The sequence below is a fragment of the Crocodylus siamensis genome, chromosome 4 (genome assembly GCF_052110815.1).
Source record: "Crocodylus siamensis isolate JL-2025a chromosome 4, ASM5211081v1, whole genome shotgun sequence".
NCBI lineage: Eukaryota > Metazoa > Chordata > Crocodylia > Crocodylidae > Crocodylus > Crocodylus siamensis.
The window spans coordinates 93,155,535-93,177,591 of NC_143398.1; the positions used below are offsets into that span (position 1 = coordinate 93,155,535).

Genomic DNA, 22,057 nt, shown 5'->3' on the forward strand with positions numbered 1-22,057 from the left:
AAAGACCTTGCTTATTCTGAAAACCACAGAATTTCACTACGTATTTCTGTAATTTTTATTTTCTAATGATCAGGGCAATGGAAGCATTTTCACTAGCTAGTAGGAATTCAAAGCAGCGATCTCTGGTTGAGATTCACTATCCTACAAACAAAACAAAAAAACCCCCAAACACAGCAAAAAAGATATATCCAACACCTAGCTGGCTTGAAAAATTAGGGTACTGGCAGTATTTCTTTTCACAATTTCTAGCTGATGTAGAATAAACCAATGCATTTGACAGTACTTAAGGGGTAAGGTTTTAATTTCTGCTTAAAAGGCAAACATGATGTTCTCGTTGAAGAAGAGGGCATGAAGTGAGAGGATATATTTACAAAATAAAAAATCCAACAGCCCAGACAATGAAAAATGACCAAAATGTTGTCTCCAGAAAATCTTAGCACTTACTATGTGACACAGAAGTACCCCTTATCAATTTACAGGGAGAATTTAGGGCCTGCCTGAAATCACAGGGAAAATGACTAAGTTTCAGAAATAGAAATAGAAACATGACACAGGAAGACTTTCCTTAACGTCTGAGGTGTGACCATTAACATCTGACTTGCCTTAACTAAGCATATTAAGAAGATTTAATATTATTACCATAGGCCATAGGGACATATATTAAGCTTCCTTCTTCCAAGGTGGGGATGTGGGGATGCAGTCAGGAAGGCCAACCGTACCTTGTCATGCATCCACAGATGCATCTCAAGCAGGTCCAAGGAGGTGATCCTCCCCCTCTATGCGGCACTGGTCAGGCCGCAGCTGAAGTACTGCGTCCAGTTCTGGGCGCCGCACTTCAAGAGGGATGTGGACAACATGGAGAGGGTCCAGAGGAGGGCCACTCGCATGATCAGGGGGCAGCAGGGCAGGCCTTACGAGGAGAGGCTACAGGACCTGAACCTGTTCAGCCTCTACAAGAGAAGGCTGAGGGGGGATCTAGTGGCCTGTTACAAACTAGTCAGAGGGGACCAGCAGGCACTGGGGAAGTCCCTGTTCCCCGGAGCACTGCCAGGAGTGACCAGGAATAACGGTCACAAGCTGGCAGAGGGTAGGTTTAGGCTAGATATCAGGAGGCGCTACTTCATGGTCAGGGCAGCTAGAATCTGGAACCTACTTCCAAGAGAAGTGGTGCTGGCTCCTACCCTGGGGGTCTTTAAGACAAGGCTAGACAATCACCTTGCTGGAGTTGTTTGACCCCAGTACTCTTTCCTGCCATGGCAAGGGGTCAGACTAGATGATCTACTCAGGTCCCTTCTAGAAACTATGAAACTAAGGTTTATAGGCTGGGGACTATGTAACAAACAGGTCAAAGCAAAAGCTGTGGGCAATAAATATGACCCACGCAGCCCAACCTGCCATCTCAAGCAAATAAGTTTTTGGGTCTTTTAGTACAGCATCTTATACATATTAACATGCTGAGAAAAGCATTACCAAATTAGCAAAGGGGGTTTTTTTGTTTGCTTTTTTTTTAAAAAAAAAAAAAAAAAAGGGAGAGAGAGGTTACAGATTTGCCCATTTTGAACCATGACTTCAGTGCTCGTTTACTGCATTGGCACATTTACCTTTCCCCTACCAATACAAACCCAAACATCCCCTATAAAATGTTATTTAATAAAAGGGTCATTAGATAAAAAGTCAAATTGAGGTCCATTTTATTTAACTGTGCCAGCTTTAAGATACGTAGATAAAGAATCAGACGTTGACTATTTAATCAGTCAGGCCACAAGTTCATTTGCTGGAAATTAAAAATAAAATCCAAATAAAATTAAAGTTTTTCTCAACTGTAATCTGGGAAAGTACTAACAGTAAATTCTTTTTAAGTATCTGTTTCTGAAGCTAAGACTGAATATTGCTTAACTGTATGTTGTCTCAACAAAAATATATGTAGGCTGACTTAAGACATGCTTAAACATTCCAGAAACAGAATAAAATATTTCTTCAGCAAAGCATAATGCAGGGATCTCATTATCTATCTTTGGGAAATTCATAATGTATCACAGGTACAAAATATGTATGGTACAGTTTCAGCTTTTCATGTTGCAGCATGTGCTCATGAGCAGAGCAGTTGATCTAGTAGAAACAGGAATAATCTCTACAAATACAGACAAAAGTCTTGCATGCACACTGGAGCACATTACCAAGTCAGAACTGTACAGAGAACCAATAAATGGAAAGGAAACAAAAAGGGTACTTTATTGGGTTTAAAAAGAAACCAACTAGATTTGTTTGGCATTATCTTCCTTTTCCCACCTGAAGTCCTACTAGCATGCATATATTTTATAACAATGCCTTGCTAGAACTTAGACAGATTAGAAACAATGAGAGGAAAGGAAAATGCACAGGCATGTGCATGCTGGCTTCTAGGTCAGTGCGTATGCCAAGTATGCCATAAAATTAAATTTTGCAGGAAGTAAAACCACCAGCAGCCAATTTAATTGCAAAAGCCAAATAACTTAGAACAAGGTATCATATTCCTTAAGTGGAAAAATGGATTATTTTGGCAAATAATTCTTGGTTTAAATCATCTGAAATTCAGTACATGTGAAAAAATGTTTTAAACCTAAAAAAAAAGATCGATGACCATCTCCTTTGGTTATTTCTCATCATGTGACCTAAAATTGTTACATGTCAGACAAGCCAAATTAAACTTCCAAATAAACATGTATAATAAAATACTAATTATTACCCGTAGTGCAGGTAAAGTTAGACATTTCCCTGGCAATCTAAAATGTAAAAATGCATTCACCAAATACTAAAACAAAATAGAAAATAAAAATTACATGGCCTTCCAGGACTGATAACTAGAGTCACTTGGAGCTTCTTTGTTTCTCTCACTTTCCCCAGAAAAAGTGCCCCATTTATATCATTCTGAATGTAGGAAGAGATATTCAACGGCACCAACCTTAGTTAAGTGCCCACCTTCCAGACTTATTAGGCATTTGAAAATCTTCACCATAATGTACAATTTTAACCTATGGCAGTTAGATATTGGACACCTGGAACATTATAATGGCAATTATATTATTTTGTTTGTCCAAATTCAAATCTTAACTAAAACTATAACGCTTCTCAATTTTGCCTGCCAAGGGAAACAGTATTATAAAATTATTTTAATACCTAACTGGATTGAATTAATCTATATAAAAAAATAAACCAAAATATAGACTCACAGGGTAAATCCTCTGGAAATAACTTCTGTCTCCTGAATGAGTCGCAGAGCTTTTCTCACAAGATTAGTAAAAGCTCGGCTGTGTGCCACTGTGTCTTCCAGCTGGAGACTGTATTTTCGCAGGGACATTTGTAGTTTTGCTGTCCTCCAAGTGCCCCACACTCGTACGACCACATAGACTGAAAGAATGAGTCCCCACACCAGCCAAAATGACCAACTCCACCAAGAAGGAAGCACAATGTATGCACTGACAAAGGCAAGCAGCAATGAGACATCCCTGAAAACAGAAAAACAGAGAAAGTGCCATCTATCATAGATTCCTGGAGTTAAGCAACTGGGAAAATCATGAGGCTCTTGACTACAAGTGTTTACATAGGGCGAGGTGGTCATGCTGGAGGGGAGGGACAGAATCCAGCTAGATCTAGACAGGTTACAGAGGTGGGCGATTGACAATAGAATAGAATTCAACACAGACAAGTGCAAGGTACTGTATCGAGGGAGAAGGTACAGGCTGGACATCAGGAGACATTACTTCACAGTTAGGGCTGCCAGGCACTCGAATGGGCTCCCAAGTGAGGTGGCACTCTCTCCTACATTGGGGGTCTTCAAGAGGAGGCTGGACAGATATTTGGCTGGGGTGATATGACCATGACACCCAATCCTGCCTGGGGCGGGGGGTCAGACCTGATGATCTGTTTAGGTCCCTTCTGATCCTAAGTACTGTGAAACACATGTATATGCTGGGGAACACCCTTCTTGTCAATATGGTGGCAGAAAGGGATCTTGGAGTCATTGTTGACTCCAGGATGAACATGAGCCACCAATGCAAGGAAGTGGTTAGTAAGGCTAACTGCACCTTGTCATGCATCTACAGATGCATCACAAGCAGGTCCAGGGAGGTGATCCTTCCCCTCTATGTGGCATTGGTCAGGCCACAGTTGGAGTACTGCATCCAGTTCTGGGCACTGCACTTCAAGAGGGATGTGGCTAGCAGTGAGAGGGTTCAGAGGATGGCCACTCGCATGGTCAAGGGGCTGCAGAGCAGCCCTACGAAAGAAGCTAAAGGGCCTGAACCTATTCTTCTTCCACAAGAGAAATTTGAGAGGGGATCTGCTGACAAACTCATCGGGGGGAGGCAGTGGGAATTGTGTGAGCCTCTGTTTCCCTGGGCACCACCCAGGGTTACTAGCAATAATGGGCACAAATTGTTAGAGAGAAGGATCAAGCCGGACATCAGGAGACATTACTTTATAGTTAGGGCTGCCAGGCTCTGGAATGGACTCCCAAGTGAGGTGGTACTTTCTCCTACTTCGGGGGTCTTCAAGAGAAGGCTGGACAGATATTTGGCTGGGTTGATATGATCCTGGCACCTGTTCCAGCCCAGGGTAGGGGGTCAGACCTAATGATCTGTTTAGGTCCCTAAGTACTACGATACTATGATTTCATTAAAGACCTTTTACATGGGCTCTAAGGACAGGTGTAAACAGGGACAAGATCACTAAATGGCAGATTAGATTTGAGGGTTTTTTGCATGAATTTATTTTGTCCGTAGAACTAAGTGGAAAAGTAACACATCATTTTGAAGGGTTAATATTTTAAACCTGATTTAGAAATAAGTGATTGCTCAGTATTAAGAGAAAGGATGGGTGGGAATTGTAATATCTGTACTTTCAGGTTCAACAGGACAGAAGGAAGGGCATTTTTCTTTAGGTAACCAAACCCTCAAAGTAACAATAGTTTTACTGTTGCAGATTCTGACTCATTTAAACTGGACACTATACACTGAAAAGTCTCAACAAGTCCTGGATATGTAAAACATTTTATGCAGCCATGACATTTTTTTAATTACATGGAGAGCAGTGGCTGAACTCTCACTTCAAGTACATCCCAAATCAATTTTTGAATTCTGAAAAATTGCCATTTTCCTACGAAGTTTTGGCAGAAGTATGAATCTCTATTAGAAAAACACAATGTGAGCTTTTGAAATTTTGTAGTATTATAAATAGTTCAAGCTCCAAAACCACTTCAAAGTATTTATTAGAGCTGGCCAGAAAATGGAGCTCAATTTCTGCAAAATGTTGTAAGTTTTTAGAGTTTCTCTCCCAGAATGGGATGTGAGCTATAGTTTGTTTCAGAAACGCATGCTGGTAAAGTTTTGGTGTTTCCAAAATAAATATTACCTCCAAACTCCCAGCTCCTTGGCAATTGGGAGATTTGACATCCTAGGTTCAGTGAAGCCCATCCAGTAAGCAGCTGACAAGCCAGAGAAGATGGGAGCCAAAAGACTTGAGCTCCCCAACATGCAGGCTGCTTATCTGCATAAAGCAGATTTAAATTCCTAAAAAAAAAATTTTCCCTCCCCAACTATTTAAGTTGGTCTAATAAAAGATATCAGATTCACCCAAATAACCTTGTCTGCCTATGTCCTTAGACCAACATGGCTATAACCTACACCCCTGAAATGTACAAGTGTTCATTTAATTTCTGCTGGGAGAAACATGCTCCTCTTAGGAGAAAGATCTTCCAGGTGTCAATTCAGATCTCCCCTGCGAGAGAAACTCTCTTGTAAGAATGAATGTTTGTATGCTCCCCTCCCTCTCTGGTCTGGGAGGAGACTGAAACAGCAGGGCAAAGCTCCCCTCCACTGCAGTCAAGTAGGATTGGGCCCCAGCTGGGCCATTCCCACATAGATGCATCATGTCCCAGCCCCAGGCTGCTTCACTAGACCCCATGCAGTCCAGCACTACATACTGGAAAGGATCCATGGGCCAGTTCTGGCCTACAGATAGACCTGTCACTGCTTAAAGGTTGGGCACCTCTGCTGTAGGGGCCTAATTTAAAATACACCATTTGATATAAAGGACTTCCTTTGACTCTTGACTAATCTTCAACCAAGGCTCTCACCTAAAAAGCCTAAAAAAACAGGCTTTTCGGAGTGTTCAGGAAATTAATAAACCTAGATCTGGCAAACCAAAGGGGAGTCAAGATGCAGAAGTCAAGAACTTTAAAAAAGCATTTTTTTGTGATGTCTGTTGCACTAAGAGCAGGCTGATAGTATCCCCTGACAGTATGTGTAAGTAGTCATAGGAATTTTCTGAATTGTACCAAATATTAGGAGTTGCTAGGGAGCGCAGAGTTGGAAGGTGTCCATTTTCCTGTTGCTTGCTCTGCCCTCCAGACAGGATACTGGGGTCGAGCAGCTCAATTAGTTCCACATCCTCCTGTAGCAGAACTTCCTGTTGCAGGATAGTCCGGAGTGCATCAAGTCGAAATCCAACATCCTTACCAGGAATGGGCAAGAGAAATAAGAGGGAACAGACACTCTAAGATTTATTTTTTGAAAGAAAAACAAACACACACCTTTTTTTTTTCCACTGCTTGCTGTCCTGTCTTGAAGACTCCAGGGTTTTAGAAACAGCTCAACTGGCTATCTTTAATGGTCTTTCCTTCTAAAAACCTCTTCTGCCATCTGAATGGTCTGATTTTGCAAGATGCATTGCACTGAATTTGTGTACTGGCCTTAAACATGGAAAATGTGGCTGAATTGGAAATATGCCACAGGTAGTATTTTCACAGAAATGAGTTCAGGCACTAGAAATTATCAGAAGAGAGACTGAATTAAACTGCAATCTACAATGTCTTGTTTTAATAAACAAATTAAAGAGATTTAGATGGTGATGTACACATCAGTCAGTTTTAAAAAATGGCTGTAGACCAGCTGACAATGGCAGGGTCAATATGCTGGAATCAGATTTCCTCACCCAGAGCACTGGGATGCTCCAGGAGAGAAATGCACAGCCTTTCAAAAGGGAACTTTGTAAAAGTGAAACAGCATTTTGGGTGATCCCAGTGATTTAATGCCATTTGTACTTTCTTACCTGTAACCAGAACGTTATGACAAATCTATGTCTACACTACCTACAAAAGTAGCTCTAAAATTCTAATTCATACACTGGACTAAGTAATAATGTCACAAGTTTTACAGTTAAGGGAGTGTTCAGATACAACATAATGAAAATTTAATGTCAACATGTCTCTATGTCAGATTATAAATTCAAAAGGAGAAAATGCTTCTATTTTGCAGCTTCCTCAGTTAGAAACGTTAACAAACCTTGAGGATTTTGTCCTTCGCATTAGTAAAAGCTTCCTAGTTTTTAAGCTAATTGGCAAAATTTCACATTGAGAGTGTGGAATTTTCAGGCATCAGGAAACTAGCTAGTCAAAGACCTTAATTCTGAAAATCAATTATACCCTCTATAGCCTAAAGCAGGGGCCTAGGCAGCCTTGACTCTTCCCCGCACCCCCCAACACACACACACCCTGCAATGGGTAGTGTAACACCTGTGAAAGGTCCTGCACCCACCACTGGGGGTGCTGGACAGAGTGGGTGGGCTCCATGGAGATCCCACCTTGCCTGGGACCCCCACAGGCCAGGCACAATTGGCTAGGAGCAGCACCCAGGAGCAAGACAGGCAAACAGGACTGGGCTGGGATTGCAGGGTGGTGGCAGTGCAGGGTCAGGGCCCGGGATGGAGCCACAATCTGCTTCCTGCATGTCCCTGCAATGGGCACCAGTTTGATTTGGTGGTCAAGCACCAAATCAGTGAAAGAAAAACACACCAGATCCATCACTTTTTCTTAGCCCCTTACAAACTCCTTTACCATTTGGCATTATGCAGTAGGCCAAAATGGCAAACAAATTTAACTTGCACAGAAGTCCTCCTGTGGTTTAGTATAAACCCACACATGCACTTACCTCCTACAAAAACTCACAGTGCACAGGACATGTGCAGTGGGGTTTTTTGGGTGCTTTTGCACTCCAGCTGCCACAAACAAGGTTAGGGGCCACAGCTTGTCACAAATTATAATATACTTCAAGATAAAAAAGATACAAATGGGGCATAAAGATACTGTTCAACTACCCTCCCAGTCTGTATGCCATGCTCAGTTATGGCAAGCGGATAACGCATGACCTACATGTTTTTTCAGTTTCTATGTTGGAAAAGATGTTTGCTAATTGAGAGACAAATTTGAAGACCTATTCTTGTAAATGAGAAGCAGAGTCATTTCTGATGTGACAAGTGACGTTACATCTAAAACCAGATCTAAATTGTCTGGACGCAGTGTATAAGTGATATAATAAGCTGTCCTTACCTCTTTTTACAGCCAAACTGCAACAAAAAAGACTGGGCAATACAATCACTTTCTTTAGCCTTTAAACAATAATTCTGGTATTTTGACACCCTCCCTTTTGTACCTAGCTAGCTTGGCATTGTTCCCCCAAAATGATGTAGCTTCAAACTGTTGAGTTCAAAACATAAACTGATAATTATGTCTGCAGTGATCAGGACTGCTGACTGGCACTGAATCCAACAAAAGAGAGATCATGGAGGGGCCCAAGAAAGAGGGGTAGGGAACGTGATATGAGGCCTGGTGAAGAAAAAAAAATAAAATTAATTACTTACCAGTCGGTAGAGTATGTCATCTTTTTTCTTACATGGTGAAAAAGGAAACCAGCTTCTAAAGAGTTCAGGTAGTTTTGAGAGGGTGCCTTGCTAAAAAGGAATAGAATACAACTGCAATTAAAACAACAAACACACAACAATTCCTGTATTTTCTTCTATTGCTATCTCTGAGTGCCAAGAACCTGAGAGTGAGTGAAAACTATCATCTGGCTGAACTGCTGTGTATGCTTAAAGGGACATCTGCTTCTGCTCACTGAAATTTTTGTCTGCATGCAGAATGGTGACAAAGTCTTCATTAACCTCATCTTTTCAGAGTAATATAAATGTTGCATTGTTGAAAGCAAATATAATTAGAATTAATCTGATCTAGGGGCTGCTGCTGCTGCCTGAGCCTGAAAGATTCTCTCTATCCTTGAGGTTAAAAATGAACCAAGTAGAATTAAATAGCAGAGAGCAGGGGTGAGCAATTATTTTGGCTGGATGGCTGCTTAATGAGCTTTAATGAGCTCTCAAGGTCCACAAGGGTAACCCCGCTCCTTGAGAGGTGCCCCACCCCACATCATCATCCTGGGACACTATGTCCTACCCTAACCCCTGCCCTTTGTCACCAGAAGTCCTTCCCCTATCCCCGAAAGGTACCTCTTTTGGGAGAGGGGTTTGCTATCTTGGATCTGGAAAAAGAACAAATCATATAATACAATTCAAATAACTGCTATAACATATTTTAATTTTATTTTAAAAAAATACTTTTGTCCCGATTTGTGTGTTTGTGTAGTGTATATAAAGGCAATTGCATAATTGGTCAAAATAAAGTCTCACTGTTGTATATTGTGTGGGTGTGTGGGGGGGAGCATGTAGGGTATGGGTGTGGGATTCATGTGGGGTATGTGTGTCGGTGGGTGTGGGTGTGTGCATGTGGGCAAAAGTGTGGGTGTGTATGTGGGGGATGTGTGGGTGGGTACAGGGATGTGTGTGGGTATGGTGGGGTGTGCATGTGAGTCCTCCCCCACATGCCTCCCCCCATCACGCATGGTCCCTGCCACCAGAGGCAGCAGCAGACAGTGGGCCCTTGGAGCATTCACAGCCCTTACCAGGCAGAGCCCCATAGAGGCACACAGCTCTGTTTGAGCCCTGGGACCTGCACATGGTGGCAAGGACCAGTCTGGTTCCATCGCATGGGGGCTCCCTGGGGCTCCTATGCAGTTCCCAGGACTCAGCTGGAGCCGCTTGCCATTGGAGGAGTTTCACACAATGGAGCTGGTGGCCTGGCCCCACTCCCTGATGCCACATGCAGCTCCCAGGAATTGGCCAGGGCAGCAAGGAGAAGGGCCAAGCTGGCTCAGGTCCACTGTGTGGAGGGCTTCCCACCACTCTCAGCGGAGTCCTACATGATGGAGCTGGGCTGGCCCTGCATTCCTGAGCCTGGGTCCTGTGCTTTCGCTGCCCCAGGGTCTGCACTCCCACCACCCCTCCCCAGGCTCCTGCCCAGCTGCAGCTTCTACCCCATCTGCAGCCCAGAACACTGCAGCAGGGACAGAAGGAGGAGCCACTGGAGGCCAGGGGAGCTGAGCAGTTTCCTGGGTGGCTGCAGCAGTGGCAGCAGCATCCCACCTGGAAGCTGTGCATGCTGGCTGGGACTGAGGCTGGGTTTGGGGCCCTCCCATGGGCAAGGGTGGGAGTGTAGCCTGCTGTCCTAGGAGAAGTGGGTGGAGCTTGTCCCCATGCGGAGTACAGCAGGGGCAGTCACAGCCTGGGTTGGATACAATTAATTGGTGGGTGCCCATCCACAGGCTGGATGAAATCACTTGGTGGGCTGGACCCAGCCCATGGGCTATATTTTACCCAGCTCTGGCTAAGAGGAACACAAGGGAAATAAAAAAATTGGGTAAGAGGAGCAATTCAAATACCATATCTAAAAGAAGGGGGATCAAGTGTGTTCTAATGAATACTGGGAGAGGTGCTGTGACACAGTGACCACATTTGCAATAACTGTTCCAGAAGCTCCATGTCATAGTAGCATTAGGAATGATACACTCTTATCACTATGCTATATCATATGTAAACTAAGACAGGATTTTAGTTGAGCTGTAAACAAACATAACTTGAACACCTCTAATTAGACAAAGCCTTTCTCTGTCATCATGGATTTTAAATAACAAGTATTCATTTAAAACATGACCCCAAAATATCATAATTAAATGGATGCAGGATCTTGCTTGACCTTGCAACCATTTAATTATAAAAAAAATAAAGCTAGATGCTTTCAATACTGTATTGAAAACAAAGCATGAAGGGATGAAAACTAAAAGTATCCTCTCTACAAAGGGTTAATAATTGGTGGGGAGTACATGAAGATATTTTCACTGCATTTAGTAGTACAATGGAGATTTAAGTTAGAGTGGATGTTCCTTTATTCACTACAATTCTAGTGCAACTTATTTATTACTTAAATTTGTGCTTTAAGGACAACAACTTATTAAATTTAAAACTTTCATCTTTTTCTGTTGTCAGTTATTGCTTGTAGACACTTAAATCAATACTAAGGACAATTTTAAACTGCTACCTGCTGACTAATGTAATCTGTTGAGCTACTGACAAAACCAGCTTAACATGCAACACTAGTGATTTTTCGATTTGTGTGTCATATTTTGGTTTTATGGAAAAATGTGAACTTACAAAAACATAAGACAGACATGCCAATGCCTGAAAATACAAAACAAGACAACCCACTGCTTTGGACTATGAACCAGTGGTATGCAGTAACACATTAAATTATTCATGCATCTTGGCATGATGTCTTATAGCTTTTATTCCCACAGGGGGTGTTACTGACAAGTAAAACAGTTTTCATTAACATACAAGTCAGGTCATGTTGCCTTTGATGCCTCTTGAGTACTCTTTTAACTACTTTAGAACAAAGTCGTTCACAGACTCTTTGTAAACTGTGTAACAAAATATATACCCCCTCTATTTTTACTAGTGACATGGGTACCTATTGCCTACAGTCCAGCATAGGCATGCTTTCATGTGTATTCATTTAAATCCAAATAAAATATTTACAGTTTTCTTTTTCTATGAATTGAAGATGACAAACTATCACGCATTCAGAATACCTTGCATTAATATAGTGTCTTTCGTTCAAATAACAAGTGAAGCTCTGGATAGGTTACTACTGCCTACTACCAGAACAGTATCATATTGGAGGTAAAACGTGATGCTGCACTTTAAAAGCGCTCAGCAACATACAAAACAATTCAGGAAAAGAAGTAGAAATTAATTTACATTAGAGGAAATTTAAATGAGCTATAGACCAAATGTGTTTACCCAAATTAGAATTAAGCCAGAAAACCGGGGATAGGAATCTGGAAAGTGCCTTTGTATTTCAAATAACTAGAGAATCAGGATTTTTTATTTAAATCCCTTCAAAGAATGAATGGGCAAGGTGCACTGTGCCCATAAGTTTGAGACAAAACGGCCTAGTGTTGACTCAGAAACAAGAGTAGTAGCATTTATTTTATTTAATATACTATTTCCTGAAGCACCTAGGAATTTACTGGAATCTGAATTTAATCTAGGTACTTACTCATGTACCAGTTTAACAAAGTATTTAAATGTCGGCTGAAAATTAAACATAGGCTGAATTGCGGCTCTTGACCATGCTTGAAAGAAATAAGGGATAAGGCAGTGTTGCCTGCAGATTTTTAATCAACCAAAAAAAAAAAAAGTTCCCCCCCCCCAATATGAGTCACCTTTTCTAGATGCCTGTTTTGGGGAAATCTATCCTACCAGGTCACATTAGATCAGTGCTTCCATCTGATTGAATAGCACAGGAGAGAAATTCTTAACTTTTAGTTCTTTTCTACTGGGCTCAGTAATACTATAGTTTTTGAAAGGGATCTTCCCTTTGTTGATCAGCCAGACAGGTGGCAGTATTTTGCAGAGAGTGCTGTTGTCCTCCCCATGAAGAATTTAATATTCTCCTTTTGCAGACAGTTAGTCATGCATTCGGTGCATCACATAGTAGGTGGCAGAAAGCCAATTTCAGAGGCCCTTGTAAGAGTTACTGTAGCCTCTTGAAGAAAGAATCAAGCAGTTGGAACACAAACCTATTTCTGGTGTCTGGGTGTTTTGAAGGAGTCAGTTGGCATCACACAGATGGAATACCTTGGCCCATCTGCCATTCCAGTTTTGGTGACATCACCGTGTCACCAAATAGCTGATCTGGCTTGTCATCAGATGATTTTTTTTAAATTTAAGAGACACAGACATCTGCTTTTGCACCACATGCAAGACAAGTGTACCCCCAGGGCTTGGACAGAACAGAATGCATATAATGGGCATTACTCCCCACATTTGCTCCTCCTTTCATATGTACGTTATTTGTGTCTCAATAGCTTTCAAATAAGATCAGGACTCTTGTAAGTGAAATGCTATACTTTCTTCGAGACAGTCCTTACTTGCAATCGCCACAGGCTACACAGGCAAAGGATGAGAGAAAGAAAGGTTTTATGGTTCCATTTTATAAATGATGAACTGACTCTCAGAGAAATTAAGTGACTTGCTCCACATCACACAGAAATCAGGGTCTTAGAGACTTGTTTCCTTAGTCCAGTGCCTTAACCATAAAAATCAGCCTTCCTCTTACTTCACAGACTGACAAAAAGCCAATTCTCCCAAGATTTTACTAAAGTAGGAAGCAGAAGCAAAAATCACAGACTTTCTGGTGTCTGAGGGCAACTGAAGTTTCAAAGCAAGTACTAATGATGAAGAATTAGACTGACTTATATTCCTGATATCTTGCAACTCCAGCAGATCAACATCTGAGTTTCTTCTTTTATTGCTTGCACTCCCTTATCTGAAGACTGAGTTGAAACAAAGTGCACATAATTCAAGTGTCTGTGTTCCAGACATCTGATATTTGTACACCCTCTACCTGTAACTACCAAAAACCCAAGATCAATTAATTCTACTGCTGACAGTGCCAAAAGGAGGAGCTCCTATGCTTCAGGAAAGGAGACGGAAAGAAACATACTTGGGGATTTTAAAACCACATGCATGTAAATTCCTGAAAGGTCCTAAAGCTACAGTTTTTCTTGTGTTAAGGTAAATGGAAATTACATATATACATGGCAACAGACTATACAGCTTTCCAGTCTTTCATATTCATACTCTTATAAGGGAAAAGTAATGTATATAACTCCTGTCTATGCATTACTTCATAATAATACACAGGTATCAGCAAATCAAATGAGTCATTTACTTAACCTATTTTTCAATTAATACAGCTTTAAAAAATATATATATATTTTCCTGCTCCAGTGCAGAAATAGGCCTTTTGACTGCAGGTGCACTTTGACTTGCCAGCAGCTTTAAAGAGAAAATATTACTCCTGGCAGGCTTCTAGAGGAACAAACTGATCACAGCTAGTGTCAGCTGACAACTTTGAAAACTAGTGGAAGTAGACACAAAATATACATGAATCCTTTCAGTGCTGAGTTAACTAAAAGTCCTGGAATAAAATTGGTCAAAGCAACTGGACGAAGCCAGCAGTGATTACTTCTAACACATTAGCTAACCAATTGAGTATTTACCAGAAGTCAGGTTACATATTAAGTACAAAAGTTGTTTTAATGACATTCAGGTTGAGGAGAATAGCAGGTCCCAACTGGTAAACTGGGTACCTGCAAGAGACCTAGGCAGAATTTTGGTGTCTGAATGACAAAAAGTACATCCCAGGAATCCACATCCTGCCCCTCCCACCTCTTCTGCTCCCACTGAATGCACTACCCATTAAGCTACAGAGCCTTCTTTTAGCCCCAGGCCTTTTGCTTTTTTGTCTACTCAAAGGACAATATCTCCACCCAGTCTATATTATGATTTAGTGTTCAGAGCATGCCCTGGGGAGACAGGAAATGTGACTTTTAACTGATTCAGGATGAGGTAGGTATATAAGTCAGGTCTCTCTGAGCTCACCCAAGATGAGCATTCTAATCTCCTGGGTGGCAGTAGAGGCACTATCATCACTGCTACCATGTTCTTCTCAGTAGACACCTACCCCAAAAAGAAGATGCAGTGCTCTGGATCCCGCATGAACAGAGGCACTTAATATGTGACCCAGTGCCAAGTGTGCCAGCTCTGGAGCAGGGAGGGAGTTTAGACATACCCCTGTGCTTAGTGTTTCCTTTTGATTAGTTCTAGATGGTTTTACATTTGGGAACCAGTGTCTGTGAGTCCCCTTTGGAGCTGTTTAGCCCTCCCCCTATAAGTAAAGAAGCCCTAAGTGCCCAACCTTGTTTTTTTGGACCACCCCGCTTGTAATATTTAGCGGTTGAGATGCCTGAGACAGATGCCTAATGGCCAATCTAGCTTTTGCTTTGAGAGAGAAATATTTGTTATTGTATTTAGATTTATTACTTTTATAAGGTAGCACAATTTGTTTGCACGTTTAAAAAAAAAGATGCTTCACTTTAAACTCAGAGGATTCCCACGCCCAGCCTAGCACATGTCCATAAGAGGCAGTGTGTTAGCTGAACCTGGCTCACCTAACATATGTATAGATGGAGTTTTTTGGGTGTTTTTATCTAATAGTTGATTGACTCAGCTATTAGAGAAGAGAGACAAAAAGCCCTGCGTGAAGCGCCCAATCTATACAGACGCTGCAGAGCTGGGTCAAAGTAATGAGCTGCTTCTTCTGATAAAGTGTGGGTTGTTGTTTTGTTTTGTTTTGGTTTTTTTTATATCTGCAAGCAGCCAGAGTATACTAAGATCTATTCACACTGAAGACCCCATAGGAACAAAGGATTCTCTTCAGCAAGGTACACTACTTTGACTTCGATGTTGGCTGCCCTGCTTTACCTGTGGCCTGTTAGGGTGTAATGCCTTGTGTTGTGTCAGAATTGACTTTGTATTTTTGCTATGAGGTTACAGTATGGATTTGTTTAGGGTGGTTTGGACAGGGATGATCCTGTCTTGGGCCAGGGATTGGACTAAATGACCTCTCAAGGTCCCCTATTTCTCTGTGATTTTATGACCTTGCCTTCTCTAACAAACATATGATGACACATTGCTGTAGAGTCCATATAGTTTGCAGGGGGTAGGTTCCATGGCCCTTGTGAAGATGAGAAGGGTTTGTGAACCAGTCAGAGATCAGATACAGCAAAAAGTTGCATAGGATCACTGAAATACTCCAGCTGACTGCTGCTGCAGCTTTTATTTTCAAAGGGTGCCACTTCTCCAACTAGCTGCAAAGAACTGCTGCTGTACTCTAGCTGAGTGGAGAAGCAGCACCGCTTGAAGCAGAACTGGCAGAAATTAGCTGTGCAGCCTGTCCTACATACAACAACCCACTGTGAACAACCTGAATATAACTTATTTGGGTTCCATCATAATATAAAAATTCTCAACTATCCCTGGTCAGAGGACAAGAAAACAAACGTATAACAGATGTCATATAGTCAATGTTAGTCACCCTGCTTAATGCCAAGAAGGATAAGAAAGAAACAGGGATATTCCCAGAGGCAATTTGTTCAATTTCTTACCTTTGGGATGCTGGGGTTGTTCCCAGCCAGTAGTGGTATGGGCACAGAAGTCTACATGGAGACCTCTTTTTCCAGGCTTTGGCTTAACACATAGCTGGAGCATGTCCATTGAAAACAGAACTCTCCACTGTGGAAGAGAAAGAGGCAGGCAGAAAATAACTGCACTGAGCATGCTCCAACTAGGTGCTAAGGAGAAGACAACATAACTACCACATTTCTAATAAGATGGTCGTTTCTGTGGCCACAAGATGGATTTCTTTAGCAGCTGTTCAAAAAAGGAATCCCATGGCCAACTCAACAGTTGAGGTTTCATGGAGTTGGCAGGGTCTGGATATATACTGTCAAGCAAGAACACGCTGCATTTTACATTTAACAAGGAAAATCAAAATGCACAATGCTATATGTATATCACATGCTCAAGGTAATGTGAAAACAGAGTTAAGTTTCAGAATTTCTTGAATTTCAAATAATCCTATCAATATGAATTTAAAAAAAAAAAAACTATCTCCTTATTCGTTAGGAATAAAAAGGTCTGAGATGTTCAGCTCATGGTACTTATCAGTTCTACAGTCTCCAGCAAAGAACATATGTAACATAATGCTTAACTCTTTATCCTCATGGCCTCCAATATCTTTATATCAGAGTTCCTCAACTAAACAGCCTTAGGTACTGCAAAAGACATAACTGCAGGCTCAGGTTTTTCAGACAACCCTAAGGGAGTTAGACACCTAAATCTCACTGAAATTCACTGGAATTTGGATGCCTGACTTTGTTTTCCTCTGAAAATCTCAGTTTCAAGCCATTCTACATAAACATGGGTTAAGCTCTTCAAGGCCTTGGAATGTTTTAAATGACATCGGAGACAGTAAAAGATATAGTAAAATGTTACCTTCTCTCTACATACTGAAAAGACACATGGCCAGTGGCAGGCACTGAGCCTCCATGACCTACTGTCAAATGGGACTGAAAATGGGTTAGCCTGCACTACAGAAAGTGCAGTTTACTCATAGCAAAGTGTACTTAACTCATAATTTACTCAGAGTGAGCCAGGCTGTCTGTGCCTGGAATAGTAATACCCATCATTGTTATGTCATCTCTGTAACCCAGGGTGGTTCTGGTAGCTCAGTGAGAATTGTCATTTCACTTATTCTTCCCAGCAATAAAACCCTCTCTGTTGACATACTTGATCACATTCTAAATGGTGTTTGGCAACAGAAAGCATGAGAAAGGCTGGAAACTCTCAGGCTATATTATGTTCCAGAAAATTATAGGTTTTGTTCCCATACTCCCATGTCAAATTACTATAACAGTATTTGGTAAATTACACAGCTTACCAGTACAGCTTTTTAAAATTTGGCTCCTGTCTGAAAGTCCCTGGCTTCTCTAATGAATTTAAATGCAAAGGAGCATTTCCTTAGGTGTCAAACTACACTAGCATACAAGATGTGGCAGTTATTAATTGTATTTACTATTTACACACAATGACACATAAAACTAGCTTAACTTATTCTTAACTTATGACATTAGATTGAAGTGCAGTTTTTCTTTTAAAGGATAGATGTATACATGGAGGGGCAAGGGGAACACTCACTTTCTGGGTGGTCTGGGCAGTCTGTCCTTGTTGTCCCTCCTCTGCTGTGCATTGTTCTGTCTTCTGTGACACAGCTGAACATACTTCAAAATCGGTATGTCCCAAATCCTGCAAATACTGGTAAAGAGGAGAGTTCTGAAAGAGAGTTAGAAAAGAAAGTCAGGATGAATTCTTTCCTATTCACTTGCAAGAAACAACCGTCATGATTACAACGTGCCTACCCTACAACATACAGTTAAACCTCTGTGAAGTGCGCCACCGAAATATTTTTTCCCCCCAGTCAGGATCACTACCCTCATATTAAATTAGGAGTCAGGAGTAAGAGGTAGATATCCTATAAAATGAGTGCTAACACGTTTAATATTGAGTAGAAGTTTTCTAATTTCAATACTTTAATATTTGCACAAATACTCACAAAAGTATCTGTTTTCTCTAACTCTTGAAGATTGTTTGCAATGAGCTGTAGAGAGGTCCTATACTGCTACTTCATACATGCACACACAACATTATTGAAGCAACAGGCAACAAGAATAAGCACTATACTGCATAATATTTACTTGCCAATTCATAAATTCATTCATTTGTAATGGCAGGCAAGGTTCTTTGGGTAAATCAGATATCTTTTATTAGACCAACTTAAATAGTTGGGGGAAAAAAATTTTAGGCAAGCTTCTGGGTTTCAAAACCCTTTGTCAGGCTGAGGAAGTTTCTGCAGTTGATGTGTGCTCTTCATTTATAATACGTTTTCCATGCATCATTGGCAAATTAGTGAATTTCACCTATATGCCTGTGTATTTTTATACATGCAACAAATACATTACGATGTAACAAAAGGCTATTTGTACAGTATGAGTTTCAAGTCAAAAGGAGTCTACACTACTAAGTGCTTATTCCTGCTCTGTGGAAAGAAAAATATGCAAGCAGATTTATGGGATGGTACATAACCATATAAAAAGAGAACGAGAAATTTTTTGAACTTATCCATTTAAGCTCATCCAACTGTTAAGTTATGAGTCCTACATGTGAATCAGAACATCACAAGGAGATAGGTATTAGATAGGGGTGGGTAGCAATATGAGACACTGATGGGAACCAAGCACATAGTCAATTAATTTCTGTAACAGTTATGTTTTTCATGGGGTAATTTAATCATGGGGAACAGGTGAGTCTGTTTATTAGCACATTTCTGCAAAGGTCCTCTAGGTATTGTCTCCATCTAAAACAAAACCCAAATCAAATACTTTCTAAGCCTAAATGAATGAAACTTCATAACAATTTTACAGAATGGGAATATATTACCAAGCAAGAGACTGAAGTAGAGAAAGCTGACTTCTAAGCCACATGGAACAGCTGTGGCAGAACCAGAAATATAATGTAGATTGCTTATCTTTCAACCCTGTACTTCACTACAAAGTGAAACAAAGCCAAGTTTCCTCAAGCATCCCTGCAGGGTCTTAGCACTTCTGGCAAAAAACTCCAACCAATTATTTAAAACTATTTAAAGAAACAGTTATGAGTTGTTAAACATGATGATCTCTCTTAAAGAAATAAGATCTCTATTTCTATGAAAAATTCAAAGAAATATTTCTATGAAAAATCTGCAGTAAGGCAGGCTAGACCAGGGGAGTCAAAGTCATCTCAGGCTGGAACTGGACCGCAGGGGCTCTTCCTGGGCAAGCAGTGACAGCGCTGTGGCCACATACAAATGGCAGAGTAGGTTCAGGGCTGATCTGCAATGTGAGTCTGGGGGCAGGCAGCAGCTGTGGGCCACATCTGGGCAGGAGCATGGGAACCTGGCCAGGTATCAGCATAGAGCTGCGGACACATAGTGGTACAGAGCTTGGGCTGTGCAGCAGGTAGAACTGGAGGTGTGTGGGGGTATGGTGCTCTGGTTGAGCAGCAGCATGGAGCTCGGGGTGTGCTGTAGCACCGGGCTTGGATTGGGCTGCAGTGCAGAGCAGGAGGCATACAGTGGTACAGGGCTGTGTCCAGACAGCAGTTCAGGTCTTGAGAAGTGTGGCAGCAGCAGGCTGCATTTGGGCAGCAACACAGAGCCAAAGGGCTGCTGCTGCTGGCCACATCCACAAGGGTCCAGGGGCCCTGAGGCCTGTGGTAGGCCACACCCAATTTCCAGTAGTCCATCAGACTACTGGGGGCCAGCTGAAACAGTTCTGCAGGCTACATAGGCACCCTTGGCCTAGATAGTTCAAGACAGTCCATTATACAATCATAAAATCATAGAAAATTCATGTTGGAAGGGACCTCAGGAGGTCATCTAGTTCAACCCCCTGCTCAAAGCACGACTATTCCCAACTAGATGATTCCAGCCAAGGCTTTGTCAAGCTGGGACTTAAAAACCTCCAAGGATGGAGATTCCACCACCTCTCTAGGTAACCCTTCCATTGCTTCACCACCCTACTAGTAAGAAAGTTTTCCTAATATCCAACTTAAACTTTGCTTTCTGCAACTTGACGCTATTGTTCCTTGTTCTGTCATCTGCCACCACTCAGAACAGTCTAGCTCCATCCTTTTTGGATCTCCCCTTCAGGTAGCTGAAGGCTGCTATTAAATCCCTCCCCCTCAGTCTTCTCTTCTGCAGACTAAATAGGTCCAGTTCCCTCAGGCAACCCTCACAAGCCACATGCCTAGCCCCTGAACCATTCTGTTGCCTTCCGCTGGACTCTCTCCAACTTGTCCACATCCTTTTTGTAGTACGGGACACAAAACTAGACACAGTACTCCAGATGTGGCCTCAAGTGCTGAATAGTGGAGATTAACTACTTCCCTCAATCCACTGGCAATGTTCCTTCTAATGTAGCTCAGTATGTTGTTAGCCTTCTTGGCAACAAGAGTACACTGCTGACTCATAATTCATTTGAGACTAAAAAAAAAATAGGAGCACATCTGTATCATTTATACCATAAAACTAGATGACTTCTTATTTGCTTGCTAATACTCCCTATTTGGCAATTAAAATGGTCAGGACAAACACATAAATTCCTGTACAAACTGAAATGAATTATGTTAAGTAATGTTAATTAGCTGAACACAAAGAAAAGCTGTCAGTGAAATAGTGAAGTTAGTTTAGCTAATAATACTTTACACCACTCCCTCTTTTGCAGGGAGTCCTGAATTATTGCCCCTTCTCAACATTTATGAATTAGGAAATCTCTATATTGGTTAATAATCCTTTATGCTTATAGTGGTCATGTGGGTAGAGGAAGCATTTCTTAAGAGACACAGATGAATTTAAACTAAACAAAATACTTTAAATCTTTGATTTAATATTTAAGATTTTCACCTTTTATTAATAAAAATATACCAATGGAGAGGTAAGTATACGGCTACATGACCAACACTTGATTGTATGACAAACACCTGATAGGGATAGTTTAATCATGGATGATCCTGCCTTGAGCAAGAGGTTGGACTAGATGCCTTCCTGAGGTCCCTTCCAGCCTGACTTTCCTATGATTCTATGACCCAAGAGGATTCTTCTTGAGTGAGTACATTTAACACCTCTGAATTAGACATACCCATCTACACAGGTACATGAGAATATGACATTTCCTGGATTTCAGTTAGGCATGTTTCAATATGAAAGAAAATTAAAATTTCATTGCTTTGATCTTCAAAATCATCAGTACAATTGTTCTTTCTCCCTATCTGAGACAGTTTGAGAAAAAAGGAAATGTAGAATACCCAAGACTTCATTAGACCTAAACCTGCCTTGGGTTCTTTTCAATATACTACTCTAAAAGAAAAGTAATTTTGGATTAATTACCTAGGCTAGCAATATTAATCAATCTCTACATGAGATACAGGAAACTGACCCAAGCTGCAATTAAATATTTAAAAGAAATGGCCATAGTAAGTGCTACTAACTACTACTAACATAATTATAACAATTCAAATTAAGAAGAACAAGATCAAAATACTGTTACCACAATAGGTAGATTGGTGACATTTACCAAAAATGTACTTCAACTACTGTTTCTAAACCAACAGCTCAGTCAGTTGTGGTTATACAGTACAGTTCCATAACCTAGTGGGTACTATAACTTTTACATCAATTTTTTAAGTATTGCAACAATTTAAAATCATAACAAATGCATATTGTGGCATGCTACTCTTGAATTATTCTCAGCACTGACTCACCATTCATTCACTATCTGAAACTCAAACATGCTTTCCAACAGACCACTCTAAGCCATCTTAACTCAAAGCACTGGGTAGGCAACCCCCTTCATTCATG

General features: G+C 41.1%; 1 protein-coding gene across 2 annotated transcripts in view; it reads right to left on the reverse strand.

The window, feature by feature from the left end:
- The window catches only part of VEZT (vezatin, adherens junctions transmembrane protein), a 107,613-nt gene that overhangs the window by 56,269 nt on the left and 29,287 nt on the right, over nucleotides 1-22,057 (reverse strand). For both annotated transcript variants that reach the window (XM_090042889.1, XM_090042888.1), the window contains exons 2-5: nucleotides 17,803-17,937; nucleotides 8,674-8,763; nucleotides 6,314-6,489; nucleotides 3,210-3,485 (exon numbers count right to left, since the gene is read on the reverse strand). In XM_090042889.1, coding sequence (XP_089899015.1) covers nucleotides 3,210-3,485; nucleotides 6,314-6,489; nucleotides 8,674-8,763; nucleotides 17,803-17,937 — 677 coding nt within the window. The remainder of the gene's footprint in view (nucleotides 1-3,209; nucleotides 3,486-6,313; nucleotides 6,490-8,673; nucleotides 8,764-17,802; nucleotides 17,938-22,057) is intronic.